We start from the raw sequence: 24,713 nt of genomic DNA, 5'->3' as shown, positions 1-24,713 counted from the left end.
CTTAGCGGCATGGATTAGGTTAAGCACCCGTATAGTATTGTCCCATGGCTCTCATAAAGGGACAAAGCCCGCTTGGTCTCTGTGGATAAACTGTGGAATATGTGGGAGTAACCTGTTAGCAATAACCTTCGCAAAAAATTTCAGATCAGTATTGAGCAGGACTATCGGCCGATAACTACCGCAAAAGGGCAGTGTCCTTACCCTCCTTGGGGATCACAGAAATATGGGCCCGAAGGGAATCCGCAAGCATGGTTTTCCCCTTCACCAGGGCATTCCAACATATGATAGCCCAGCAAGTCACCAAAGGTTTTATATTAGGAGGCGGTGAAACCCTCTGGACCCGGGACCTTTTTCGGTTTGGATTGGGATAGAGCCACGTTGAGCTCTTCCATCGAGATAGGTGCATTCAGTTCTCTCCTAGCTGACAATGAAAGGGATGGCATCTCAGAGGCAGTAATGTGTGCACGGGAGTCCGAGGAAGAATCCTGAGCAGCCCCATCGATGGAGGAAGACCCACGCTTATACAGGTCATAATAAAATGAGCGAAATTCCGAGGCCATATTCCGTGAGGTAGTCAATTTGGAACCAGACTTGAAAAGGATGTGGGAGATAAACAAACGAGCACGGGGGCCATGAAGTATCGTAGCCAGAAGAGTACCCGGCTTGTTAGAAAACTCATACATCGTGCGAGGGAACCACACTAACTTCTGCTTAACTTTGTAGAAGAGGAGAGAATTCAATTCTTCTTGTGTCTGAACAAGTTCCCCATAAGTGGCATGCGATATACTAGCCTTGTGTGCACTCTCAAACCAGCACAAATGAGCTAGCAGAGTGACAACCCGAAGGGGCCTCTCTAGCTTCAGACGTGCCCATATTTACATCAAAGAGCCACGGATAACTGACTTATGTGCTTCCCAAAGTATGAGCAGGCTACTTACCAAGCCTGAATTGAGGGAAAAATAATTTGTTATGGCAACTTCCGCCGTCTGCCGTATATCTGGAGATTGAAGGAGAGCTTCATTGAGTCGCCAAGTTGGAGGGCTGCGGACCATGTGGTCAAACCGTAAGGTGAGATGGATTGGGGCATGATCTGTCAGAAGAATGTTACTTATACTAGAAGAATGTACCTTGAGTAGATCTTTTTGAGATAAAAGGAAATAATCTAGGCAGGAAAAGTTTGGTGCACAGAAGAGAAAAATTAATAATCCCTGTCCTGAGGATGCATTAGACGCCATGGATCCACCAATTGTAGTAAGTGAAATTCATCCTTTAGACGCTTCAAACTGTCAAAAGAGAGGTGAGACTTGCCCCTTGAAACATCCAACGCAGGGTCCATCACAAAATTAAAATCACCCCTGAGAATTAGGTCCCCTCAGCGAACTCCAATATGGTCAGCATCAGGGAACGCTGAAAAGAAGATGATCCACACTAGGGAAGTACACATTTGCGAACATTACCCCTGCCACCCGTAACAGGTAAACACAAAGGGCAAAGTCACGACATACAGCCACACCAGTCATCCAGGTGATATTATTGTTATGGAACCTGTTTTAGTAATAGAAGGCTCTTTTAGCTCTAAAAGTAGATATTTGCAGAAATATCCACCCCATCAAAGAGTAGAGTGAAGGTATGGTAGTTTGTAAATAGAATATCTGATGTCTTACTGAGGGGGGTGGGGAGGGTAATTTGAGGGAACTATGTTTGTATCTTTTTTTTTTTCAAATAAAGTAAAATAAAAAATAAATACAGAAAACCTATGATGTCACAACATGCAGACACTTTTCACTAGGGCACTATGGTACTTTCTTGCTCACATTGCTTCCATGACTGGCCCACGCATTTAATGGGCAGGCACACTGTTGCTTCTCCTTATTAATACTTGTGTTGCTATGGCTATTTTATTGATTTTTATAGCAGAAATACATGGAATGGCCATGTATTGCTTTTGGAAGCTTAAGCATCCCCCATTCATATACTAATGAACTGGTTGAACTGGTTCATGGAACTCCTGCAAACAGGAAGTGATGTTGGCAGGAAGTAGAGAGAGGGAACAAAGGATTTTAACACAGCCATGTGTTGGACAAAAAGATGCAGTAGTTTTGCAGGACTCCCAAGAAGCAAGGAGCGATCTGGAGATATCCTGAATCCTGGCTAAAAGGAAGAAGACTCCATCACCAGGAAAAAACAAGTTAAGCAACACTTTAGTGTACACCTATTGCATACTGTGACGGGAGTCACTTTGGGTGGGGGGCCCATGGAACACAGCTCACTTTGGAGGGGTGGGGAGACCCCTGTCTCTGCTTCCCATATCCCTCTTAGGTGTAAGTCACCCTGTGCTTGTTAGGGGTACAGGGTGGAATGTTCTAATATTGGTGTGGGGGTTGTTCATTGTTTACTGCCGTGTGGTCCCATTCTTCTATTGTGTCCTGCTTGGGAGCAAACTATTATGGGATGTATGTTTGTATATTGGCTTGGTGGGGGGTGTTTCCAGCAGCCCTCCTGATGGGACTTTCTGTTGGTGTGTGTCTCTTGTTGCTAAGTATAGATTACCCCACCCTGTGTCATTATGCAGGGAGGAGGGATTTGTCCCCTGAGTGTATAAAGAGCTAGTTGGAGTTTCAAATAAAGAGTTCCATGTTTATACAGACTGGTGTCTTGTAGTCTATTTCCTGTGTGGTCAGCGGTGGTGTCCGTGGATAATGTTCGGACAGGGAAGCGGGAGTCTAACGGAAATACCCTAGAGCAGTCGGGGTCTGGTTCCGTTACATTGGTGGCAAGCGGTGGGATTGTGCTTCCTGGCTGTGAACACATCCAAACCTCCACCGGGATCCAAGGTTCGGATAGCAGGAGAGGAGATACAGATACCACCTGCAGCTATGGAAATGTTGGTCTTATGGCTGATGCAGCAAGTGCTGGCGTATTTAGAGCTTGGATGGAGGAATGCGTCTGTCCAACAACTGGATGAGGGTATGGAAGATGGAGCAGTCGGCTCATCCTTCCAATTACAGATCCCAGAATGTATGGATCTAAAGGATTTTTCAATGGAGGATGTTGTGGGTGATGAGTCACCTGCCAAAGTGCTGGCACTGTGCCCAAGAGCCACCAGCCCATGTCCTGGACATTTAGCTATTCTAGAGACTGGGGATTTGATAGACTTCTCTGTTGAGGAAAAACAAGCTGGACAGCCTCCAGCAGAAGAGCTAGCAACAGAGCCAAACATTGCTGAGGTCTACCCAGCACCAACAGCAGCTTCAGTCTCCCTGAGAGAAGAGGCAGCTGGCCTTTCTCCTGAACCACTGACAGGGACATGGGATTTCCTGCCAGCAGCATCTTTGGAGGTAGAAGAAACTTCTCCAGTGGAGTGCTGACAACTGGACAGAGGGTCCAGGACCTCTGCCCCACACCTGTGGTAGTTTCAGAAGTCCAGGGGAAGAAGGGAGAGAAGGTTGTTGTCCTCCCTCCCCCACAGTCAGCCAGAGTGGAGGAAACTGTCTTCCCTCCCAAGCCAGGATCTGTGCACCAGGTGGACAGTGACAGAGGAATGCCATCCCAGCAGCAGATCCACAGTCCAGGAATGGAGGAAGCCACCCCCCTCCCCTACAGTTAGCCAGAGCAGATGTGGGGTCCCCAGCAGAAGTGCTGGCACCAGGGCAGAGCGCCGCTGGCCTCTGCCTAGCGACTACAGTCACCATCTGGATACCCCAGGGATGCTGGGCAGTCGTCCCAGATCCCCCACAGCATGATGGAGCCAGCCCAGCCACCCTGTCTTCTCTCCAGCGGCTGAGAGGACTTCAGGGAGAAGGACCAGTCCGTACTTCTCCCCAGTGGTGGGTATGTTCTATGAGAGAGGCAGAGGTTGGCTGGGTGAGTAATGCTTTGTGTGGACAATTTGTTTGGGGTACTGTGTGGGTGCCGGCATTGGGGGACTGGAAGTACAGACTAACTTCGAAGTCCATCCGTCTGGGATTTACTCACGCGTTAGTCTCCTGCCGAAAGGGGAGATATGTGACGGGAGTCACTTTGGGTGGGGGGCCCATGGAACACAGCTCACTTTGGAGGGGTGGGGAGACCCCTTTCTTAGCTCCCCATATCTCTCTTATTTGTAAGTCCCCCTGTGCTTGTTAGGGGTAAAGGGTGGAATGTTCTAATATTGGTGTGGGGGTTGTTCATTGTTTACTGCCATGTGGTCCCATTGTTCTATTGTGTCCTGCTTGGGAGCAAACTATTATGGGATGTATGTTTGTGTAGTGGCTTGGTGCGGGGTGTTTCCAGCAGCCCTCCTTTTGGGACTTTCTGTTGGTGTATGTCTTTTGTTGCTAAGTATAGATTACCCCGCCCTGTGTCATTATGCAGGGAGGAGGGATTTGTCCCCTGAGTGTATAAAAAGCCGGTTGGAGTTTCAAATAAAGAGTTCCATGTTTATACAGACTGGTGTCTTGTAGTCTATTTCCTGTGTGGTCAGCGGTGGTGTCCGTGGATAATGTTCGGACAGGGAAGCGGGAGTCTAACGGAAATACCCTAGAGCAGTTGGGGTCCGGTTCCGTTACACATACATTATCAATGATCATTTGCTGCTAAAAATAGATAATGGTATGTCATGAATTTTCCTAAATGTGTGCGTCATTTGTGTGAGTGCAGCAGTTTTGTTTAGTAAAGCACATGAATTAACTAAAGTTTTTTATTCTTCCTTGCATTTACCGCAAATTAAAGAAAAAAGCAAAAGGGGAGCGCTTCTAAGAGTAGCCATATTATCAGATGAAACCCAGAACAGATATATTCCCCTCACCTGATGTACATATATAGTGCCCCTTTATTAGGAGATGTTACATCCAGTCTTCCTTTGTATACAATCCCCCTCTTCTGTCTCCAGGCTGCCTGTCACAGGCGGTGTAAGCTCTGTTTTGGTCTGTCTCCAGCCCAGGATTAGACTCTGTCAAACGTTTGTAGTTGCTGGCTCCTGAAGTGCAATGAGCAGCTCTTTACACATGTGTATGAGATGGTGAATGCAGTTTAGATAAGAAGCTAAAATAGACACTGAGATCAGATACCAACCTGGACTTCAGTCAGGTGTTAGCAAACTAAACTAAAATACTTTATTCTATGTATTTCTGAGCAATTACTCCACACCTTCATCAGCAAAAGTGTTACAAGTGAACAGATGCCACTGCTTTTAGGAACCTTAAAAAGACAAAGTAAAACAATCGGGGGCTTGTCCGGGATTGGCACTCAAGTTCCAAAACTCAACATGATGGTTGGGGATATATGGATATTTATGAAGAAATATGTATATTTGCAGCACTCTATGGACTCTATGGGGCCCTAAAATCTGTAAGAATCTACTACACGTAAAGTGCATTTGAAGTAATATTGTATTTAGTCTTGGATAGAGCAGGGAATGGTTTAAAGTTATAAAAAAGAAAGAAAGGAAACGCATTCTGAGAGAGTTACATAAGAAAGGAAAGAAAAAATGTTGTGTCTCCTTAATACTGGACAGAATTGTCAGTGAAATCACTGAATTAATAAAGGTGAAGGCCACAGACAATGATGATGAGGAAGCTGAATTTTCCAGACATTTCCCTATATTTATCTGGGCATTGAGGGACTTTCATTTGGAACTGAAAATTGATGGAAAAAATGTTTCAGAAGATGAATACCTTGAGAATGCTTTAAAGCTTAAATCACGTAAGTATGTAGGATAGTTCATGAAAATGTTCTTTTATTTTAAATATTTCAAAGATGAACTGAGCTTCAACAAAACATCAACCTATGCATTAACCACTTGCCTACTGGGCATTTTTACCCCCTTTTTAGGGATGTTTTCTTTGTTTCTATTACAACATTTTTAAAACAGGTAATTTTTCTCCTTCACTGATGTGCGTTGATGAGGCTGCACTCATAGGCAGCAGTGATGGGAACAAATAGGCAGCACTGATGGGCACTGATGAAGAGGCATGGATAGGCAGTACTGATGGTCACTGGTAGGCTGCACTGATGAGATGGCACTGGTGAGCATTAATGTGGAGGCACTGATGCTGCTGCACTGATATGCAGGAATGATGGGCACTGATAAGCAGCACTGATGGGCAGCACTGATTGACACCACTGACTGGTGACACTGACTGATGGTGCTGACTGGCGTCACTGCTGGGCGCAACTGCTGGGTGGCACTGCTGGGCACTGATGGGTGGCACTGCTGGGCACTGGTAGAAGGCACTGATGGGTGGCACTGCTGGGCACTGATCATCAGGGCCCTGATGATCAGTGAAGATGTCCTCTGTGTCTTTTGCCGGTTAGCGGCGATACTTTCCTCACACTGTGACAGCGTGAGGAAAGTGCTGCTGATAAACGGCAACTGTATTTACATTGTGATCTGTTGTGTCATTGAACACAGCGGAGCACGTGGTAAAACACAGCTGTGGTTGGCCTTTTACCTCATCATGTGATCAGCTGTGTCAGTAGGACACAGCAATCACGGAGAGTGCCAGGTGCGCACAACTGGGGGTGCGCGGAAGAGCACGTTCTTGGAGGATGTCATATGACGCCCTCCCAGAACTTGACAACCACGCTGTAGCCATCATTCAGCAATAGCATTGTTTGCAAGTGGTTAAGGTAAAAAAATCGTTCTGCATGCAGGTCTCCCCCAGCCCTCCTTATACTCACTTGAGTCTGATTTCGTCCAGCACTGTGCAGGAGAGCAGATCCTCTCTCTGCTCTCTTCTTCCTCATTGGCTCAGAGACAGCAGAGGGAGTCATTGGCTCCTGCTACTGTCAGTCACAACCAGCAAGGAGAGAGCAGGGGGCGAGGCCAAGTTGCACTCTGTGTGTCTATGGGCACACAAAGTGGGGCTCAAGAGTCCCGTAAGAGTCATCCCATAGCTGCTTGTTCCGCAGGGGGAGGAGCCAGGCATGGCGGCGGGGGACCCAAGAAGAGCAGGAACAAGGTTTCTCTGTGCAAAACCATTACACAGAGCAGGTAAGTAGAACATGCTTGTTATGGTAACTCCTTCACTCCTAAGGGTAAAACAAATCTTAACCACTTCCAGTCCGGACACTTTCCCCCCCTCCCAGACCGGACACTTTCCTCCCCCTTCCAGTCCGGACACTTTCACCCCCTTCCAGTCCGGACACTTTCACCCCCTTCCAGTCCGGACACTTTCCCCCCCTTCCAGACTGGACACTTTTACCCCCTTCCTGACCAGGGCAATTTTCAGCTTTCAGCGCTATCACACTTTGAATGACAATTGCGCGGTCATGCAACACTGTACCCAAATGAATTTTTTACCATTTTTTTGAGACAGATAAAGCTTTATTTTGGTGGTATTTATTCACCACTGGGATTTGTATTTTTTTTGCTATGTAAATGAAATGTCCAAAAATTTTGAAAAAAAATAATATTTCATCACAAATCTTAGCCAAAATTTATTCCGTTATCTTTATAGTAAAAAAAAAAAATCCAAATTAGTTTATAACCAAAAATTATAATTTTTAAACTTTTTTTTACATTTTTATTTTATTTTTTTATATTATTATTTTTTATTTTTTTTTTACATGCTGTCACCCTAGCAGTACAGTGTCACCATGGTGACACTGTACTACTTGTGGGGGGTGATGAATATTTTTTTTTTTTTTACACTGATTGCTTTTACACCCATATAGGATGTAAAAGCAATCATTTCTCTTTCTCTCTGTCTGCATTCTTGCAGCCATTGAGAAGTACTGAATGAGCTGTGATTGGTCACAGCTTGTCACATGGTACAAGGCTGTTGTGAATAGCCTTGTACCATGTGACCTCTGTGATCATTCACAGATTTCACACGTAGTAAGCAATGATGTCACAAGTGACATCTTGCTTACTACTTTGCATGTGATCACTGATTGGCCAATCAGTGATCACATGATCGGGACCTCGTACAGAGGTCCCGTCCGACGATCGGTGTTTCACTATGTCCAGAGGACACAGCGGGCACCGGATCGCGGTGCTGCGTGCTCCCAGGGAGCACGCACAAGCAGGGTGCGGGGAGGCCGTTTATAAACAGCCACCCAACCCTGCACTGCCACCGTCTGGCCGTTTATATACAACGTCTGGACGGGAAGTGGTTAAAGCCCAAGTAAAATTTTGCAACGTTGACATGTGTTAGTAAATCTGTACATATCATTACAACTACTGTGTACATCCAGGTGGATTATACCGCGTTTTTTTCAGGACAAATTGGGCTTTCCTTTGGTGGTAAATGGTAATGGATATATTTTTTTTTATTATCACAGTGAAACTGGCCCCAAATAGTAAAAAAAAAAAAAACATATCCTGATGATCACAGTGATACCACATGTGTGTATGTTAGTTATTGTCTGTACCCGTAGTACGGCCCAGAAACAATAGTGCACATTTTGCTTAAACACTGATACACATTTTTTTAAAATTAAAAGAAAAAAATACTGACCTTTACTCAAATATTAACCCTGGCACTGACCTAGATTGATCTAGACATTTTTCTTTATTTTTTAGATTTTTTAATATTTATTAACCGCTTGCCACCCTGCCACTGTGTATATACAGTTGCAAGAAAAAGTATGTGAACCCCTTGGGATTACGTGGAGTTTTGCATGAATTGGGCATAAAATGTGCTCTGAACGTCATCTAAGTCACAGCAATAGAAGAACACAGTCTGCTGAACATAATACTACACAAACATTAGATGTTGCCATGGTTTAATTGCACATAACATGTAAACATTCACAGTGCAGGGAGGAAAAAGTATGTGAGGCCCTAGCTTAATGACTTCTCCCAGAGCTAATTGGAGCCAGGAGTGAGCCAACCTTGACTCCAATCAGTGTGATGATATTGGATGTGTTGCTGACAGCTGTCCTGCCCTTAAAAAACACACACCTGTTTTGGGTTTACTGGTTTCAAGAAGCACTGTCCGATGTGGACCATGCCTTGCAGAAAAGAGCTCTCAGAAGACCTACGATCAAGAATTGTTGACTTGACTGGAAAGGGTTACAAAAGTATCTCCAAAAGCCTTGATGTTCATGTGTCCACGGTAAGACAGACTGTCTACAAATGGAGAAAGTTTAGCACTGTTGCTACTCTCCCTAGGCATGGTCGTCCTGTAAAAATGACTGCAAGAGCACAGCGCAGAATGCTGCATGAGGTAAAGATTTCAGCCAGTGATGTCCCTGTCCTATCCTGTCCTGTGTTGATATTTACACAGGGCAGGATATGATGTCATTCTTCTCTGCCTGGACACATTCCGTTCTAGACAGAGAAGAAGACATCCAAAAAGTGAGCACACAAGCACTACACTACAGTTAGAACACTCTAGGACACATTTAACCCCTTGATCGCCCCCCCCCCCCAGTTAACCCCTTCATTGCCCTGTCACCAGTGTCACAGATCAGTGAACCAATTTTTACTGATCACTGTATCAGTGTCGCTGGCGACTTCCGATAGTGTTAGCGTCCCTCCCAGATAGCGCCAGTTTTCCCGCCAGTACACCAGTAATCCCGTTTAACCCCTTGATCGCCCCCCCCCCCAGTTAACCCCTTCACTGCCCTGTCACCAGTGTCACTGATCAGTGAACCAATTTTTACTGATCACTGTATCAGTGTCGCTGGCGACTTCCGATAGTGTTAGCGCCCCTCCCAGATAGCGCCAGATTGCCCTCCAGTACACCAGTAATCCCGTTTAACCCCTTGACCCCCCCCCCCAGTTAACCCCTTCACTGCCCTGTCACCAGTGTCACTGATCAGTGAACCAATTTTTACCGATCACTGTATCAGTGTCGCTGGCGACTTCCGATAGTGTTAGCGCCCCTCCCAGATAGTGCCAGATTGCCCGCTAGTGCACCAGAAATCCTATTTAACCCCTTGATCGCCCCCCCCGTTAACCCCTTCACTGCCCTGTCACCAGTGTCATTGATTACAGTGAACAGATTTTTACTGATCACTGTATTAGTGTCACTGGTGACTTCCGATAGTGTTAGCGCCCCTCCCATATAGCGCCAGTTTGCCTGCTAATGCACAGGATTTTTTTTACCAAAAACATGGAGCAGAATACATTTTGGCTTAAATTTATGACTAACTTTGAGTTTATGATATATTTTTATAGCTTAAAGTAGAAAATATTGTTTTTTTTCAAAATTTTCATATTTTTTTTGATTATAGCGCAAAAAATAAAAAGCACACAGGTGATCAAATACCACCAAAAGAAAGCTCTATTTGTGTGAAAAAAGGACGTAAATTTTGTTTGGGTGAAGCATTGCATGACCGCGCAATTATCATTTGAATCAGTGCAGCGCTGTATAGCAAAAAAATGCATAAATTACAGTATCTATACCATAGTTTGTAGACGCTATAACGTTCACACAAAGCAATCAATATACACTTATTGGGATTTTTTTTACCAAAAACATGGAGCAGAATACATTTTGGCTTAATTTATGACTAACTTTGAGTTTACGATATATTTTTTATAGCTGAAAGTAGAAAATATTGTTTTTTTTCAAAATTTTTGTGGTTTTTTTGTTGATAGCGCAAAAAATAAAAAGCACACAGGTGATAAAATACCACCAAAAGAAAGCTCTATTTGTGTGAAAAAAAAGGACGTAAATTTCGTTTGGGTACAGCATTGCATGACCGCGCAATTATCATTTGAGTTAGTGCAGCGCTGTATAGCAAAAAAAGGCATAAATTACAGTATCTATACCATAGTTCAGCAATGGGCAAACTACGGCCCGGCGGACCTTTTAATCGGGCCCGCGGAGCGTGGCAAACATCGTCTGTCAGAATGTGTGTAGGCGGGGCAGCGTGAGGAACGTGAGGGGAGCTAGGCTCCTCTCACAGTCCGCCCTGAAGACCGGAACGGCGCGGGAACATGGCGAGAGGAACGCGCGGAGCAAAGGTAAGTGAATTGACACGGGGGGGACTTGGCTTACTACTTGGGGGGAATAGTACTATGGGGGATGAAATACTATATGGGGGATAAATTAATATGGAGAATGAATTAATATGGGGAATGAATTACTATATGGGGGATGAATTACTATATGGGGGATGAATTACTATGGGGGATTAATTACTATGGGGGATGAATTACTATATGGGGGATGAATTACTATATGGGGGATGAATTACTATGGGGGATTAATTACTATATGGGGGATGAATTACTATATGGGGGATGAATTACTATATGGGGGATGAATTAATATGGAGAATGAATTAATATGGGGAATGAATTACTATAGGGGGGATGAATTACTATATGGGGGATGAATTACTATGGGGGAGGAATTACTATATGGGATGAATTACTATATGGGGGATGAATTACTATATGGGGGATGAATTACTATGGGGGATGAATTACTATGGGGGATGAATTACTATGGGGGATGAATTACTATATGGGGGATGAATTACTATGGGGGATGAATTACTATATGGGGGATGAATTACTATGGGGGATGAATTACTATGTGGGGTATGAATTACTATATGGGGGATGAATTACTATATGGGGAATGAATTACTATAGGGGGGATGAATTACTATGGGGGATGAATTACTATGGGGGATGAATTACTATATGAGGGATGAATTAATATGGGGGATGAATTACTATATGGGGGATGAATTACTATGGGGGATGAATTACTATATGGGGGATGAATTACTATGGGAGATGAATTACTATATGGGGGATGAATTACTATGGGGGATGAATTACTATATGGGGGATGAATTACTATGGAGGATGAATTACTATATGGGGGATGAATTACTATGGGAGATGAATTACTATATGGGAGATGAATTACTATAGGGGGGATGAATTACTATAGGGGGGATGAATTACTATATGGGGGATGAATTACTATGGGGGATGAATTACTATGGGGGATGAATTACTATGGGGGATGAATTACTATAGGGGGGATGAATTACTATAGGGGGGATGAATTACTATGGGGGATGAATTACTATATGGGGGATGAATTACTATGGGGGATGAATTACTATATGGGGGATGAATTACTATGGGGGATGAATTACTATATGGGGGATGAATTACTATGGGGGATGAATTACTATATGGGGGATGAATTACTATGGGGGATGAATTACTATATGGGGGATGAATAACTATGGGGGATGAATAACTATGGGGGATGAATTACTATGGGGGATGAATTACTATATGGGGGATGAATTACTATATGGGGGATGAATTACTATGGGGGATGGATTACTATATGGGGGATGAATTACTATGGGGGATGGATTACTATATGGGGGATGAATTACTATGGGGGATGAATTATTATATGGGGGATGAATTACTATGGGGGATGAATTACTATGGGGGATGAATTACTATGGGGGATGGATTACTATAGGGGGGATGAATTACTATATGGGGGATGAATTACTATATGGGGGATTAATTACTATGCTTACTATGGGGGAATATTACTATACTTACTATGGATGACACATACACATCATTCATCTACTCTTGGTCCGGCCCCCGGGTCCAATATATGAACCCATTGCGGCTCTCAAGTCAAAATGTTTGCCCACCCCTGCCATTGTTTGTAGATGCTATAACTTTCACACAAAGCAATCAATTTACATTTATTGGGATTTTTTTTACCAAAAACATGTAGCAGAATACATTTTGGCTTAAATTTATGACTAGCTTTGAGTTTACGATATATTTTTTATAGCTGAAAGTAGAAAATATTGTTTTTTTTTCAAAATTTTCGTGGTTTTTTTGTTTATAGCGCAAAAAATAAAAAGCGCACAGGTGATCAAATACCACCAAAAGAAAGCTCTATTTGTGTGAAAAAAAGGACGTAAATTTCGTTTGGGTGCAACATTGCATGACCGCACAATTATCATTTGAATTAGTGCAGTGCCAAACAGCAAAAAAAAGGTGTGGTCATTAAGGGGGGTAAATCCTCTGGGGCTCAAGTGGTTAATTTTTTTTTACACACGGTTGTGTTTTTTTTTCTCTCTGCAAGGAGAGAGAGATACCTCCAGAGAAAGATAAAACATAGGGGTGGGCTTCACAGTGACTGATCATTTCTTGCGGTACAGCGCTGCGTTACTTTAACTGAGAATTGCACAGTCATGCAATGCTGCACCCAAATTAAATGTATGTCCTTTTTTTCCCCACAAATGGATCGCCTGTGCGGGTTTTAATTTTTTTGCGTATCAATTTAAAAAGAAAAATTTTTTTTTGACTTTTCGCTATTAAACATGTCCAGCAAAAAAGAAAAAAAATGTCATCATAAATTTAGGCCAAAATGTATTCTGCTCCATGTCTTTGCTAAAAAAAAATCCCAATACATGTAAATTAATTGGTTTACATGAAAGTTAGAGCGTTTACAAATGGCGGTATATATACTGGGATTTACATTTTTTATACTAGCAATGGAGGCGATCAGTGACTTATAGCAGGACTGCGGCATTCTGACACTGGGGGGGACTGAGTAACTGCCACTGACATCCCCAGTGACACTGATACAGTGATCAGTGCTAATAAAAAGCACTGACACTGTACTAATGGCACTGGGCAGGAAGGGGTTAACATCTGGGGCGATCAAAGGGTTAACTGTGTGCTGTGTGTGTTTTACTAGGGAGACATGCTGTGCAGAGAAATACACAGCAGCATGTCCTTGGGCAGGAAGGGGGTAAGAGTGCCCTATACACTGGTGGTTAAAGAACTGTTTCCCTTTTAAGACCGCATGCTGTCAGGAATGGTTTGATTGGCTCAGCTGTCTTACTAGCTCTGTGTTTTCCCGTGGTATGAATTCAGGTGCATCAGGCCGAAGCATGCCTGAGTGCTGGTTAGCAGTGGAAGTGGATGGAGTGGCATCCATGGACTCAGATAGCCACAGCCATCCAACCTCCAAATGATCATCACTATCATCTTCTCCAACTGCAGCCTCATCCTATGGTAGAGATTGAGACCTGGTGACTGGAATTCGCCTAGAAGAAGATGGGTTGGATGATGAAGTTCTCACAGGTATTCTGACAGCTTCACTTAGGGGCAGTAAATGGTTTTAATGCCAGGTCTTTAAGGGCCCTGTCTTGCCATCAAGCCGGATTTGGTATACAGGCAGGCCAGAGAGCTGCCTGCAAATGACGTATTGTTGAGAACTCCACCGATCAGCTAACTTATGCTTTCCAGAGGGGCCCAGATTCCATAGCAACACCTTTGTAAGGTATTCCCCCTTTCCTGGAATCCTTATATTCTTATTTCTTATATTTTCTTTGTGCTGCGCAGCGTCTGGGTGTGGCAAGGGCTCGATCGCGATCGGGCAATCAAAGTAACCAACACACAAGTAGGATACAGAAAGATTGCAAAATTTATTATGTACATTACAGTTTATAAAGGTAAAAACCACAAACCCAAATTATCCAATAGTAAGACAAACCCAAATTATCCAATAGTAAGACAAACCCAAATTATCCAATAGTAAGACAAACTCAAATTATCCAATAGTAAGACAAACTCAAATTATCCAATAGTAAGACAAACTCAAATTATCCAATAGTAAAGTAAACCTAACTTATCCAATAGCAAAGCGTACCTTTCACTTCTACCCAGATACTAGACAAGGTTCACCTTTTCTTAAACTGTTAAACTGTTAAACCTCAGTCAGTACATGCTGCCTTTTTTGGCTGTGTCCCCAGATCTCATATCTGAACATCTATGTTTGCTACGATATTTTGCAGACACCTGCGGTCTAGCGTTCTTCCTGTAACATTTTGCGGTTGTACTTGTTACATACACATATTAAAATTTTCCATATAAGCTTGAAAATAATGCTGACATTTCTATACATTTACTTAAGACATAATAATTTCATCTACTTAAAACATCACTCTAACTCTTATCACAAGGCAAACATAATGAATACAAAATGGTATACCTGAATCAATAGCCCTAGCTCATATTTCCCCACAACCCCCTCTTTGATCATATTGAACCTTTGTTCAACATGATCACTCAGAATACCACACCTCCTCTCTGGATTGTCCAAACAAAGCAAGCCTGGAGCCGTCTGTTGGAGAGGTGGAGTCTGGGCTCTTCTTGTGCTTAACTGCTAGCTTCATAGTCTTACCCACTCCCCATATAGCAAATTTTAAATAATATAAAAAATAAAAATTGCAAAAAGAAATGCTAGTGTATAAAGTGCAATTAATTTTATAAATCTTTGGAATACCCCGGTACCACTTCCGAATACTTTGGCACCTGCCATTATGTGATTGGTTGTCAGAAGAAAGGGGGTCCTCTGTTATCTCAGAATCCCCTTTGTCCTGAGATTCATCTTCTCCGGGTTCTCTTGAGGCCTTTGGGATGTAAGCTGTCTGTCTTATAGGATTCTTTCATTTGTCATCAGTAAGTCTCATTTTGAACTGAAAATGTGCACTAAGTGGATGAGGTTCATTCAGTGTCTTAATAGATGGATCTTCTAGCATACTGATCATATGTATGTTATCAGTTTCGGTTATGTATAACTCCTCCAATGTCTGTGGGGTAGTGAGTTGCAATTGGGTGGGGTATCCATTCATCCAATGGGTAAAAGTGTGCTGTTGTGCTGGGGGTATCAGTTTCAAGAGTTCTGGGGTGGGATGTCGGGGGGCATAGAAACTGTGTTCTCTTGTTCTGGCGAACCTCTTGGGGAGTCCTTCATCTCCGGGAATTTCTTCAACCTTGATGCATGGATCCATTGTGGAGTCTGGTCAGTTAGAACTGCTGTTCTGGTGACTTTAAGGACTTCAAATGGGCCTTGAAAAATGGGTCCCGTCTTTTTCCTTGCAGCCAGTTGTTTGATCAGAACTTTGTCACCCGGCAGAAATGGATGAGTGGGATCTGTGGAAAGAGGAGGACAGGTGACAGACACCTTTTCTTGGTTTTCAGATAACACACTTACCAGATGTTTTACGTATTCCTCCTGTAAAGCAGAAAAGTTAGTTTTGTCACCTGGGGTTTGGCAGTCATTTGGTGGTCTACCCATCAGTATTTCATATGGGGAGAGACCAGTCTTTTTATTAGGGATGGTCCTAATTTGGTAAAGAACTGCGGGGAGATATAGCAGCCAGTTCTTTAAAGTTCCCCCTGTGGCTTTCTTCAGTCTGTCCTTTATTGTCCTGTTCATGCGTTCTACCACTCCCGCACTTTGTGGGTGGTAAGGTATGTGTAACTTCCACTGGAAACCCAAAATCTTGGTCAATTCTTGTATCAGTTTGGAATGGAAAGCTGGTCCCTGGTCTGAAAACACAGTGTTTGGTATTCCAAAGTGACTAATCCACTGGTTTACTAGAGCCCTAGCAGTGATTCCGGCTGTTTCCCTTGTAGTAGGTATAGCTTCAACCCATCCTGAAAACCTATCTACTATTACAATTATTACAATATTTTCTGTCTGTCTCTGTGGAGAGCTGTTGCATCACACGTACCACTGTTTCAAAGTCGGGTGATTTGAAATCTTGCATAAACAATGTCATGTTGTGTGTGGGTGTGGATGACGCGGCTGCTTCCTTTGCTGCTCTGTCTGCTAAATTGTTACCTCTGGCTAATGGATCATGTTATAATCATGTACTACCCCAAATGCATATCTGCTGTCAGTGTAAATGTTCACTCTTTGGTCAGCAAAATGTTGACAGGCGCGCGTTAACGCGACTAACTCAGCTTGCTGGGCTGAATTAGCATGAAGCAGTTTGGCTTCAATGATTATGTCTGGTAGCATCACTACAGCATAACCCGTTTGGTAGGTATGATCATCTGGTCTGACACAGCTGCCATCAACAAAAACATCTATACTGCCCGATTGGGGTATGTCCTTTAGATCATCTCTGGGTGAAGTATTGTCTAACACCATTTCCTCACAGTCATGTAGAGGGGGTACAGTCACCATTTCTCCTCCCGTCTCACCCAAATTTGTCCGTTTTCGGACAAGTCTTAAACTGCAAGTTGACAGTGCTGAGTAAGATTACATATCCACTCGGTCTCTGTGCTGTCATGTGCTGTGTCGTCATATTGTGCAATAGCGCTGATATTGAATGTGTAGTGTATAACACAGTCAGTGATCCCTGTGTCAGTGTACTTGCATCCTTTACAGCCATTGCACAAGCAGCCATCGCCTGAAGGCAATGAGGCATGCCCAAAACCACACAAGGCAACTTCTTGGAAAGGTAAGCCACTGGTCTGTTTTTCCCACCGTGTTCCTGTGTGAGTACGGCTGCAAATGCGTCCGCTGACACTACACTGTAAAGCTGAAACTCCTTCTCATAGTCCGGCAGTGCTAAGGCTGGGGCATTAGTCAGTGACCTGATCAGTCTACCAAAAGCTTCCTTCCTATCCGGGGTCCACTCTATCTGTTGTGGGGCCTCTTGTTTTGTTGTATCCCTGAGGATCGAATCATAGTGGGAACAGTCAGGTATCCACTGCCTGCAATACACTATTGACCCAAGGAAGGACATCATTGCAGCCTTGGTTGTTGGTAGTGTGAGGGACATTAGGGCTTTTACCCTGGCTGGGGAGACAGACCTTTCTCCTCCTGAAATCAGGCAACCCAGGTATTCCACCTGTTCCTGTACCCATTGTATCTTCTTTCTTGAGGCCAAATGGCCCTTTCCGGCTAGGTAATCTAGCAAGTGTCTTGAGTCTACCTCACAGTCTTCATGGCTGACCATTAGGTCATCTGCCTATTGGAGTAAGGTGGATCCCCTCTTTGGCTCCCAACTGTCTAAAGATGCTTTCAATACCATTGAGAAAGCAGCAGGACTATCCCCATAGCCTTGAGGAAGACGAGACCAGGTCAACTGACCACCGTCCCATTGGAAAGCAAACATGTTCTGGGCATTTATTTAAACCGGAATGCTAAAGAAAGCATTGGACAGATCTATTACAGTGTAGAATCGCGAGCTACTGGGAATAGCCCCAAAAATTGCCGTGATATCTGCTACCAAGGTAGGGGAATAATTGTCTTGTTTACCTTTCTGAGATCCTGGACTGGCCTCCATGAACCATCTGCTTTCCTTACTGGATTAATAGGTGTGTTCTAGGGACTTATTGTCGGTCTGAGAACACCCATGTCAGATAATTTGTATGACTGGTCTTATACCTTCTATCTTTTCTTCAGACAGGGGATACTGTTTTTGAAAACAAGGGGCCGCGTCTTGTTTTAAGTTTGGCTTGTAAGGGGTGCAATTTACAAAGCCTACTGCAGTTTTGTCCTCCGCCCAAATTGGGTGGGAGGTCAGGTCATTTGGTAGAAGTATGTAAAGTACTATATGGTCCCGTCTCTTTGGATTAGTCAGTTCACACATCTTAGACTTAGCTGTCAGTTTTCCTTGATTGTCAAATGTTATGCTGATCATGAGCTCAGACATTAATTCTCTACCCATCAACGCAACTGGGCACATGGGCAGGACTGCAAAGGTTAATTTTGCAATGAGTATGTCACCTGGGGTTAGGACACAAGAATTTAAGATCCTTAATCAATCCCACTGGTAAGGGTACCTGTACCTTTGTGTCCCCTACTGTAATCAGTGGAAGTGTTATGTTTGATTTTTGGTCTTTTTTGTTTTCTGTTTAACCACTACAAGTTTGTCTTCTGCTGCTATCTGTTCTACTGTTTCATCTGCCTTCCCTTGATCAGTCAAAATATTCTCCTTTCTGCTAGATTCATCTAATGCTTTCTGGCGCTCGGCTTCCCTTTCTTTATCTTCTGTTTGTTCCCTCTCCTTCTTCTCTCTCCACCTTTGATACTCTTCCTCATCCTCCTTTCTCTGTTCGTCTTTCTCTACTGCTGTCCCGATAACCACTGCAGTTGTCAGTGAACCCAGATCCGGATAAATAGTCAACGGATCATTTGTTTTAGGCTTCTCATGGTCTGTCTCCTTCTCCGCTGAGTATAATACGTAGGGTGGGGGTGCAGTCGGAGTAGGTGGGGGTGGTAGGTCAGGTATGAGGACACTATTGTCATAGGCTGGAGGTACCGTCTTTTTTACATATATATGGGAAGTCGGGGGAAATTTAGTTCTATATTCCTTCAGTGCTTTCTCCCATTTTTAAAACATTTTATCATATAATTTCATCCCAGACACCGGGGGGGTAATTATGTTTTGGATGTACCCCACAAATTTTCTTTACCTCCTCCCACTGTTGCTCTGAGCCAGGACCCGCAAGTTGGCTTGCTCTTTTCCTCACCAATTCCCAAAATGGGTCTACATAATATTCCCCACAGGTGCCCGCAATATACATGTAAGGACATGGCTTCGTCTGCTCACCTTCAGACTCATCCTTGCCCAACTTATTTCCCATATCTACTTATCAATTAGAAAACAATTCGATAGAAAATGAATACAATAGATCAGATCATCAATATATCAATATAGACAGTGAAATCAACAAGTATCACAATTCATTTGCATTAATCAATAACACAGGGTAATTATATAGATCCTATATACAATATATGAGTAAAAACATGAGGATGCAGACAAAGATATGGACACCAGTCACGCGTTACTCTGGCATACGCCTAATTCTTACTTTGAACATTTAACGAATAATTATCCACAATACAACGTTGCTTTTATATACAATTAGCACCGGCACACCTCAGTCATTTCCCTAAAAACGGAACTTAGCTCCGTTTTAGTTTTCCCTGCCTCTTTTATTTCTCTTACTTTATTGAGCGAGAACAGAACCCCTCAATGTTTCCTGTACAGTCTAAACGGTCACAGATCTGATAAACTTGCGGAGAACGAGTCTGACCCCACCCGCAGTTAAAACAAAACCTCTGTGTTCGGCCCGAGAACAGAACCCCGCCGTCATAAAACACTAAACTCATAAAGCTACTCTAGTCTAGGAGCGAGAACAGAACCCCTCCTTTACAAAACACTAAACTACTTTCAGTTTCACTACACGTGAGATGTCACCATATCCAGAGAAGGCAATATCATAATACAGTATATCAAAGGTATATTGAAACGATATTACTCACCTGGATTATCGGGACCCCACTTCTGGTACCAGCTGTAAGGTATTCCCCCTTTCCTGGAATCCTTATATTCTTATTTCTTATATTTTCTTTGTGCTGTGCAGCGTCTGGGTGTGGCACGAGCTCGATCGCGATCGGGCAATCACAGTAACCAACACACAGGTAGGATACAGGAAGATTGCAAAGTTTATTACGTACATTACAGTTTATAAAGGTAAAAACCACAAACCCAAATTATCCAATAGTAAGACAAACTCAAATTATCCAATAGTAAGACAAACTCAAATTATCCAATAGTAAGACAAACTCAAATTATCCAATAGTAAAGTAAATCTAACTTATCCAATAGCAAAGCGTACCTTTCACTTCTACCCAGATACTAGACAAGGTTCACCTTTTCTTAAACTGTTAAACTGTTAAACCTCAGTCAGTACATCCTGCCTTTTTGGCTGTGTCCCCAGATCTCATATCTGAACATCTATGTTTGCTACGATATTTTGCAGACACCTGCGGTCTAGCGTTCTTCCTGTAACATTTTGCGGTTGTACTTGTTACATACCCATATTAAAATTTTCCATATAAGCTTGAAAATAATGCTGACATTTCTATACATTTACTTAAGACATAATAATTTCATCTACTTAAAGCATCACTCTAACTCTTATCACAATGCAAGCATAATGAATACAAAATGGTATACCTGAATCAATAGCCCTAGCTCATATTTCCCCACAACCTTGTCACCTGGCTGCAAATCATGGATCTGAACTTTTAAGTCATAATTCTTCCTGTTCCGCTGACCTGTTATCAGAAGCTTCATGTGCCTTCTCATAGGCTGTCTTCAGATTCTTTCTGAGCCTATCCACATAACCCCTGTGGGATGTAGCTGAAGTTCTGTCTATCAAGATTCTAAACGCCAAGTCCACTGTTAGACAAGCTTCCCTTCCAAACATAGGTCTATATGGTGAGTAACCCATTGTGTCATTTTCAGTACTGTTATAGGCATGAACCACCACGGAGATCTGTCTACTCCAGTGCTGTTTTCTGTCATATGGGAGGGTTCCAAGCATGTCAAGGAGAGTACGATTTAAACCTCTCTGGTTGAGGATCCCCTCAAGGGTGTCATCTTGATTTCTGAATGCCCAAGATATCAAATAGCTGTTTAATGAGTTTGCTTTCAAAGTCTCTTCCTTGATTGGAATTCATTCTTTGGGGCAGCCCATAGTGAACAAAGAATTTCTTCACTAACACTTTGGTGACTATAACAGCTCGCTGATCTCTCATTGGATAGGCCTGGGCATAGCGGGTGAACTGGTCACTCACTACCAATATGTTCCATAGACCACTCGTGTCGGGTTCCAAACACAAGAAATCAATGCACACCAGGTCCATGGGGCCTTGACTTTGTAGTTGGCCCACTGGGGCAGCTCTGGTGGACAAAGTCTTCCTCTGGATGCAACGAAGGCAGGAATGACAGTAGCTTTCAATTTAGAAATGATCCCTAACGAACTTGAATGTTCTATCAGATCCCAAATGCCCATGCTCATCGTGTATTGCATTCAGCACTGTCCCCCTATGCTTTTCTGGGAGGAACAGTTGCCAAGACTCTTCTGAGTCATCTGAGGGGCCCTTTCGGTAGACCACCTCGTCTGGTTAACAAGGAGTGGAATCGACTGCAGTTGTCAATCGAGCCTCCTTTGGGGAGTCTGCTGATAGCAAACGTTCTGGGTGACCACTCTCCAAAGCTTTCAAAGTTAGACAACAAAGAGGATCCACTGTTTGATCCTCCCTCAAGTCTTTCTTGGAAAGGGCAGGCAGTCCCTCATCCCACACTTGGGTTAGGTTACAGTAGAGCCTTGGGACTCCAACAGTGGTTGCTCCAAGGGTTTCAGCCCCCGTTGCTCCTCTGCCTCAGTACTCAATCCCTTGACACAAAGCCTGAACGCCTTCTGTTGTCAGTTGAGTCCACTCTTCCTTAGCAGCTCCCGGGTCATGGGGTCATCTTGACAGAGCATCAGCATCTCTATTTACAACTCCAAGTCGGTACTTCAAGCTGAAATGTAAACTGGAATGTGCTGCCAACCATCAATGTCCTGTGGAATCCAGTTTATCCATGGTAAGGACATATGTGAGCAGGTTGTTATCTGTCTTGACCTCAAATTCTGCACCATACAGGTATTCTTTCAACTTGTCCAGGACAGCCCATTTCAATGCCAAGAACTCCAGCTTGTGTGTCACGTATCTGATGGGAGACTGAATTGATGAGGTTGGCCTCACTTGTGTCACTAGCCCTGACCCCGCTGGAGTTGGAACAGAGGGAGTCTAGGACCCAGGGGAACAAGAGTGCCAGTAGTTGTTGTTTGCAGCTCTTGTAGATGAAGACCTTGGAAGGCTGATGATCCTCTGATTTTGGCACAGTAGTAGTAGGCAGAGCAGGTTTTGCAGATTGCCAGGAGTGCACCAGAGCAAGGCAGGTAGTGAGGACAAAAGACAGGAGCAGTGTCATGGAATAGCCAGGGTCATCAACAGTCGGGCAGCATGGTACAGAATCAGAAGGAAAAGCCAAGGTCAGGAGCAGAGCTGAAGTAGGTCTCTGAGAGCCTTGAAAAAAGTGATGCATGAGTGCCAACTAGTGGATACCTGGAGAATAACGCATATGAAAGACAGAGACTATACCTTCTTCTCTAATGCACATGAGATATACTCGAGATTAGATTACATCTTAATAGACCACCAACTTATAGATCATCTGGTAAAAATTGACATAGAGACAAGGACGTTCTCGGATCATGCTCCGGTCGTGATGAAGATGGGATGGGGAAGAAGATGGACTGGAGGATTAGGGTGGAGGTTAAATGAGGTTCTTCTTCTGGATGAGGATGTAGTTCAGAAAATCGAGAAAGAGATTAAGGTATACTTTAAGGAGAATGAAACAGAGGAAGTATCGATAGCTACAGTCTGGGAAAGTCACAAGGTATTCATAAGAGGAATCTTGATTGCGGCAGGAGCAAGGAAGAAAAAGGAAAGAAGAGAGAGGGTCAGTGGGCTCTTAAAAGAAATATTGGACTTGGAGCAGATCCATAAGAAGAAAATAACAAAAGATACGAGACAGAAGTTAATGGATAAAAAAGATGAGCTAGAGAGGTTGATGGATGAGGAGAAGAGAAGAGTATACAACAGGGTTTTGAACGAGAGATATAGATGGGGAGACAGACCAGGAAGATATCTAATGAGAGCTCTGAATAAAAAGAAAAATAGGAACTATATAGAAAAGATAAAAAGTTCAGAGGGGGAGTTGGTCCACTCAAATAAAGAGATTATTAAAGTGTTTACGGAGTATTACAAAAAGTTATATAATATTAGCCCCCAAGGCCATCTAAAAGAAGCCCAAGAGGGAATAAATGAAAAAAAGATGACATACTTAAAAAATGCGGGATTACCAAAACTAAGTGAAGCACAGTTGAACTCTTTAGATGCAGAAATTTCCCAGGAAGAAATTAAAATAGCATTAAGAAGCACAGGAGGGGGAAAAAGTCCAGGCCCGGATGGCTATACAGTTAAGTACTATAAGACATTTAGTGAAGTACTGTTACCCAAGTTGGAGAAATATATGAATGCTCTGGGAGGTGGGATGGAAGTGAGGAGAGAATCCCTACAGGCCCATGTAGTACTTATTCACAAGGAGGGGAAAGACCCATCTCAGTGCTCCAGCTATAGACCTATCTCATTATTGAATACAGACACTAAACTGTATGCAAAGGTGTTAGCAAACAGGTTGAGAGATCTGATGCCTGAATGGATCCATGGAGACCAGGTGGGCTTTGTACCGGGGAGAGAAGGTAGAGATAACGGCTTGAGAACCCTGATGCTTATTCAGAAAAGTAGAAGAGGGAAAGTCCCGGTGGTTCTCTTGTCAATTGATGCAGAGAAGGCATTTGATAGAGTGGACTGGGGCTTTATGATGGACAACTTAAAAGTGCTGGGGATAGGTGATAGAATGCGAGAGTGGATAAGTAAATTATATAGGGAGCCTACTGCAATCATCACGGTAAATGGGGAGAGATCAGAACCCATTGGAATGTCTAATGGTACAAGACAGGGCTGTCCTCTGTCCCCTCTGCTATATGTATTGTCACTTGAACCTCTGTTGTCAATAATAAGAAATAGTGGATCGGTAAAGGGAATTCAGATAGAATCCATAGAACATAGAGTAGCGGCTTTCGCGGACGACCTATTGTTCTACGTGGGGAATCCCCGAATAACTCTCCCAAATATAATGAAGATTCTGAAGGAGTACGGTGAACTATCAAATTTAAAAATTAATCCAACGAAAACAGAGATCCTGAATATTAATATATTAAAGGAAGAAAAAGAAAAACTACAAAAAGAATTCCCCTTTATATGGAGAGAAAAAGAGATAAAATACCTAGGAATAAAACTCACTGCCTCATCTAAGCATTTGTATAGATTAAACTATATCTCTTTGATAAATGAGATCAGGGAAGATTTAAAAAGACTAGAAGGAGGAAATCCATCCTGGATAGGACGTATAAACTTAGTCAAAATGGTAATTATGCCTAAAATACTGTATAGATTTCAAATGGTACCAATTAAAATTCCAGAAGCCTTCTTTAAGATAATGAAAAAATTGTTAACAAGATACATATGGAAGAATAAAAAACCTAGAATAGC

At 43.1% G+C, this 24,713-nt stretch overlaps 1 protein-coding gene across 1 annotated transcript in view; it reads left to right on the top strand.

Moving 5' to 3' along the window:
* LOC149448860 (guanylate-binding protein 6-like) overlaps positions 1-24,713 on the top strand; it is a 203,344-nt gene that overhangs the window by 11,589 nt on the left and 167,042 nt on the right. The window contains exon 4 of the mRNA XM_089694173.1: positions 5,495-5,682. Within this exon, the coding sequence (XP_089550299.1) occupies positions 5,495-5,682 (188 nt within the window). The remainder of the gene's footprint in view (positions 1-5,494; positions 5,683-24,713) is intronic.

This window comes from Staurois parvus, unplaced genomic scaffold, assembly GCF_062004578.1.
Source record: "Staurois parvus isolate SC_StPar_1 unplaced genomic scaffold, SC_StPar_1.0 ptg000654l, whole genome shotgun sequence".
NCBI lineage: Eukaryota > Metazoa > Chordata > Amphibia > Anura > Ranidae > Staurois > Staurois parvus.
Note: the sequence above shows the minus strand (reverse complement) of the source record. Positions and strands in the feature narration are given on the sequence as shown.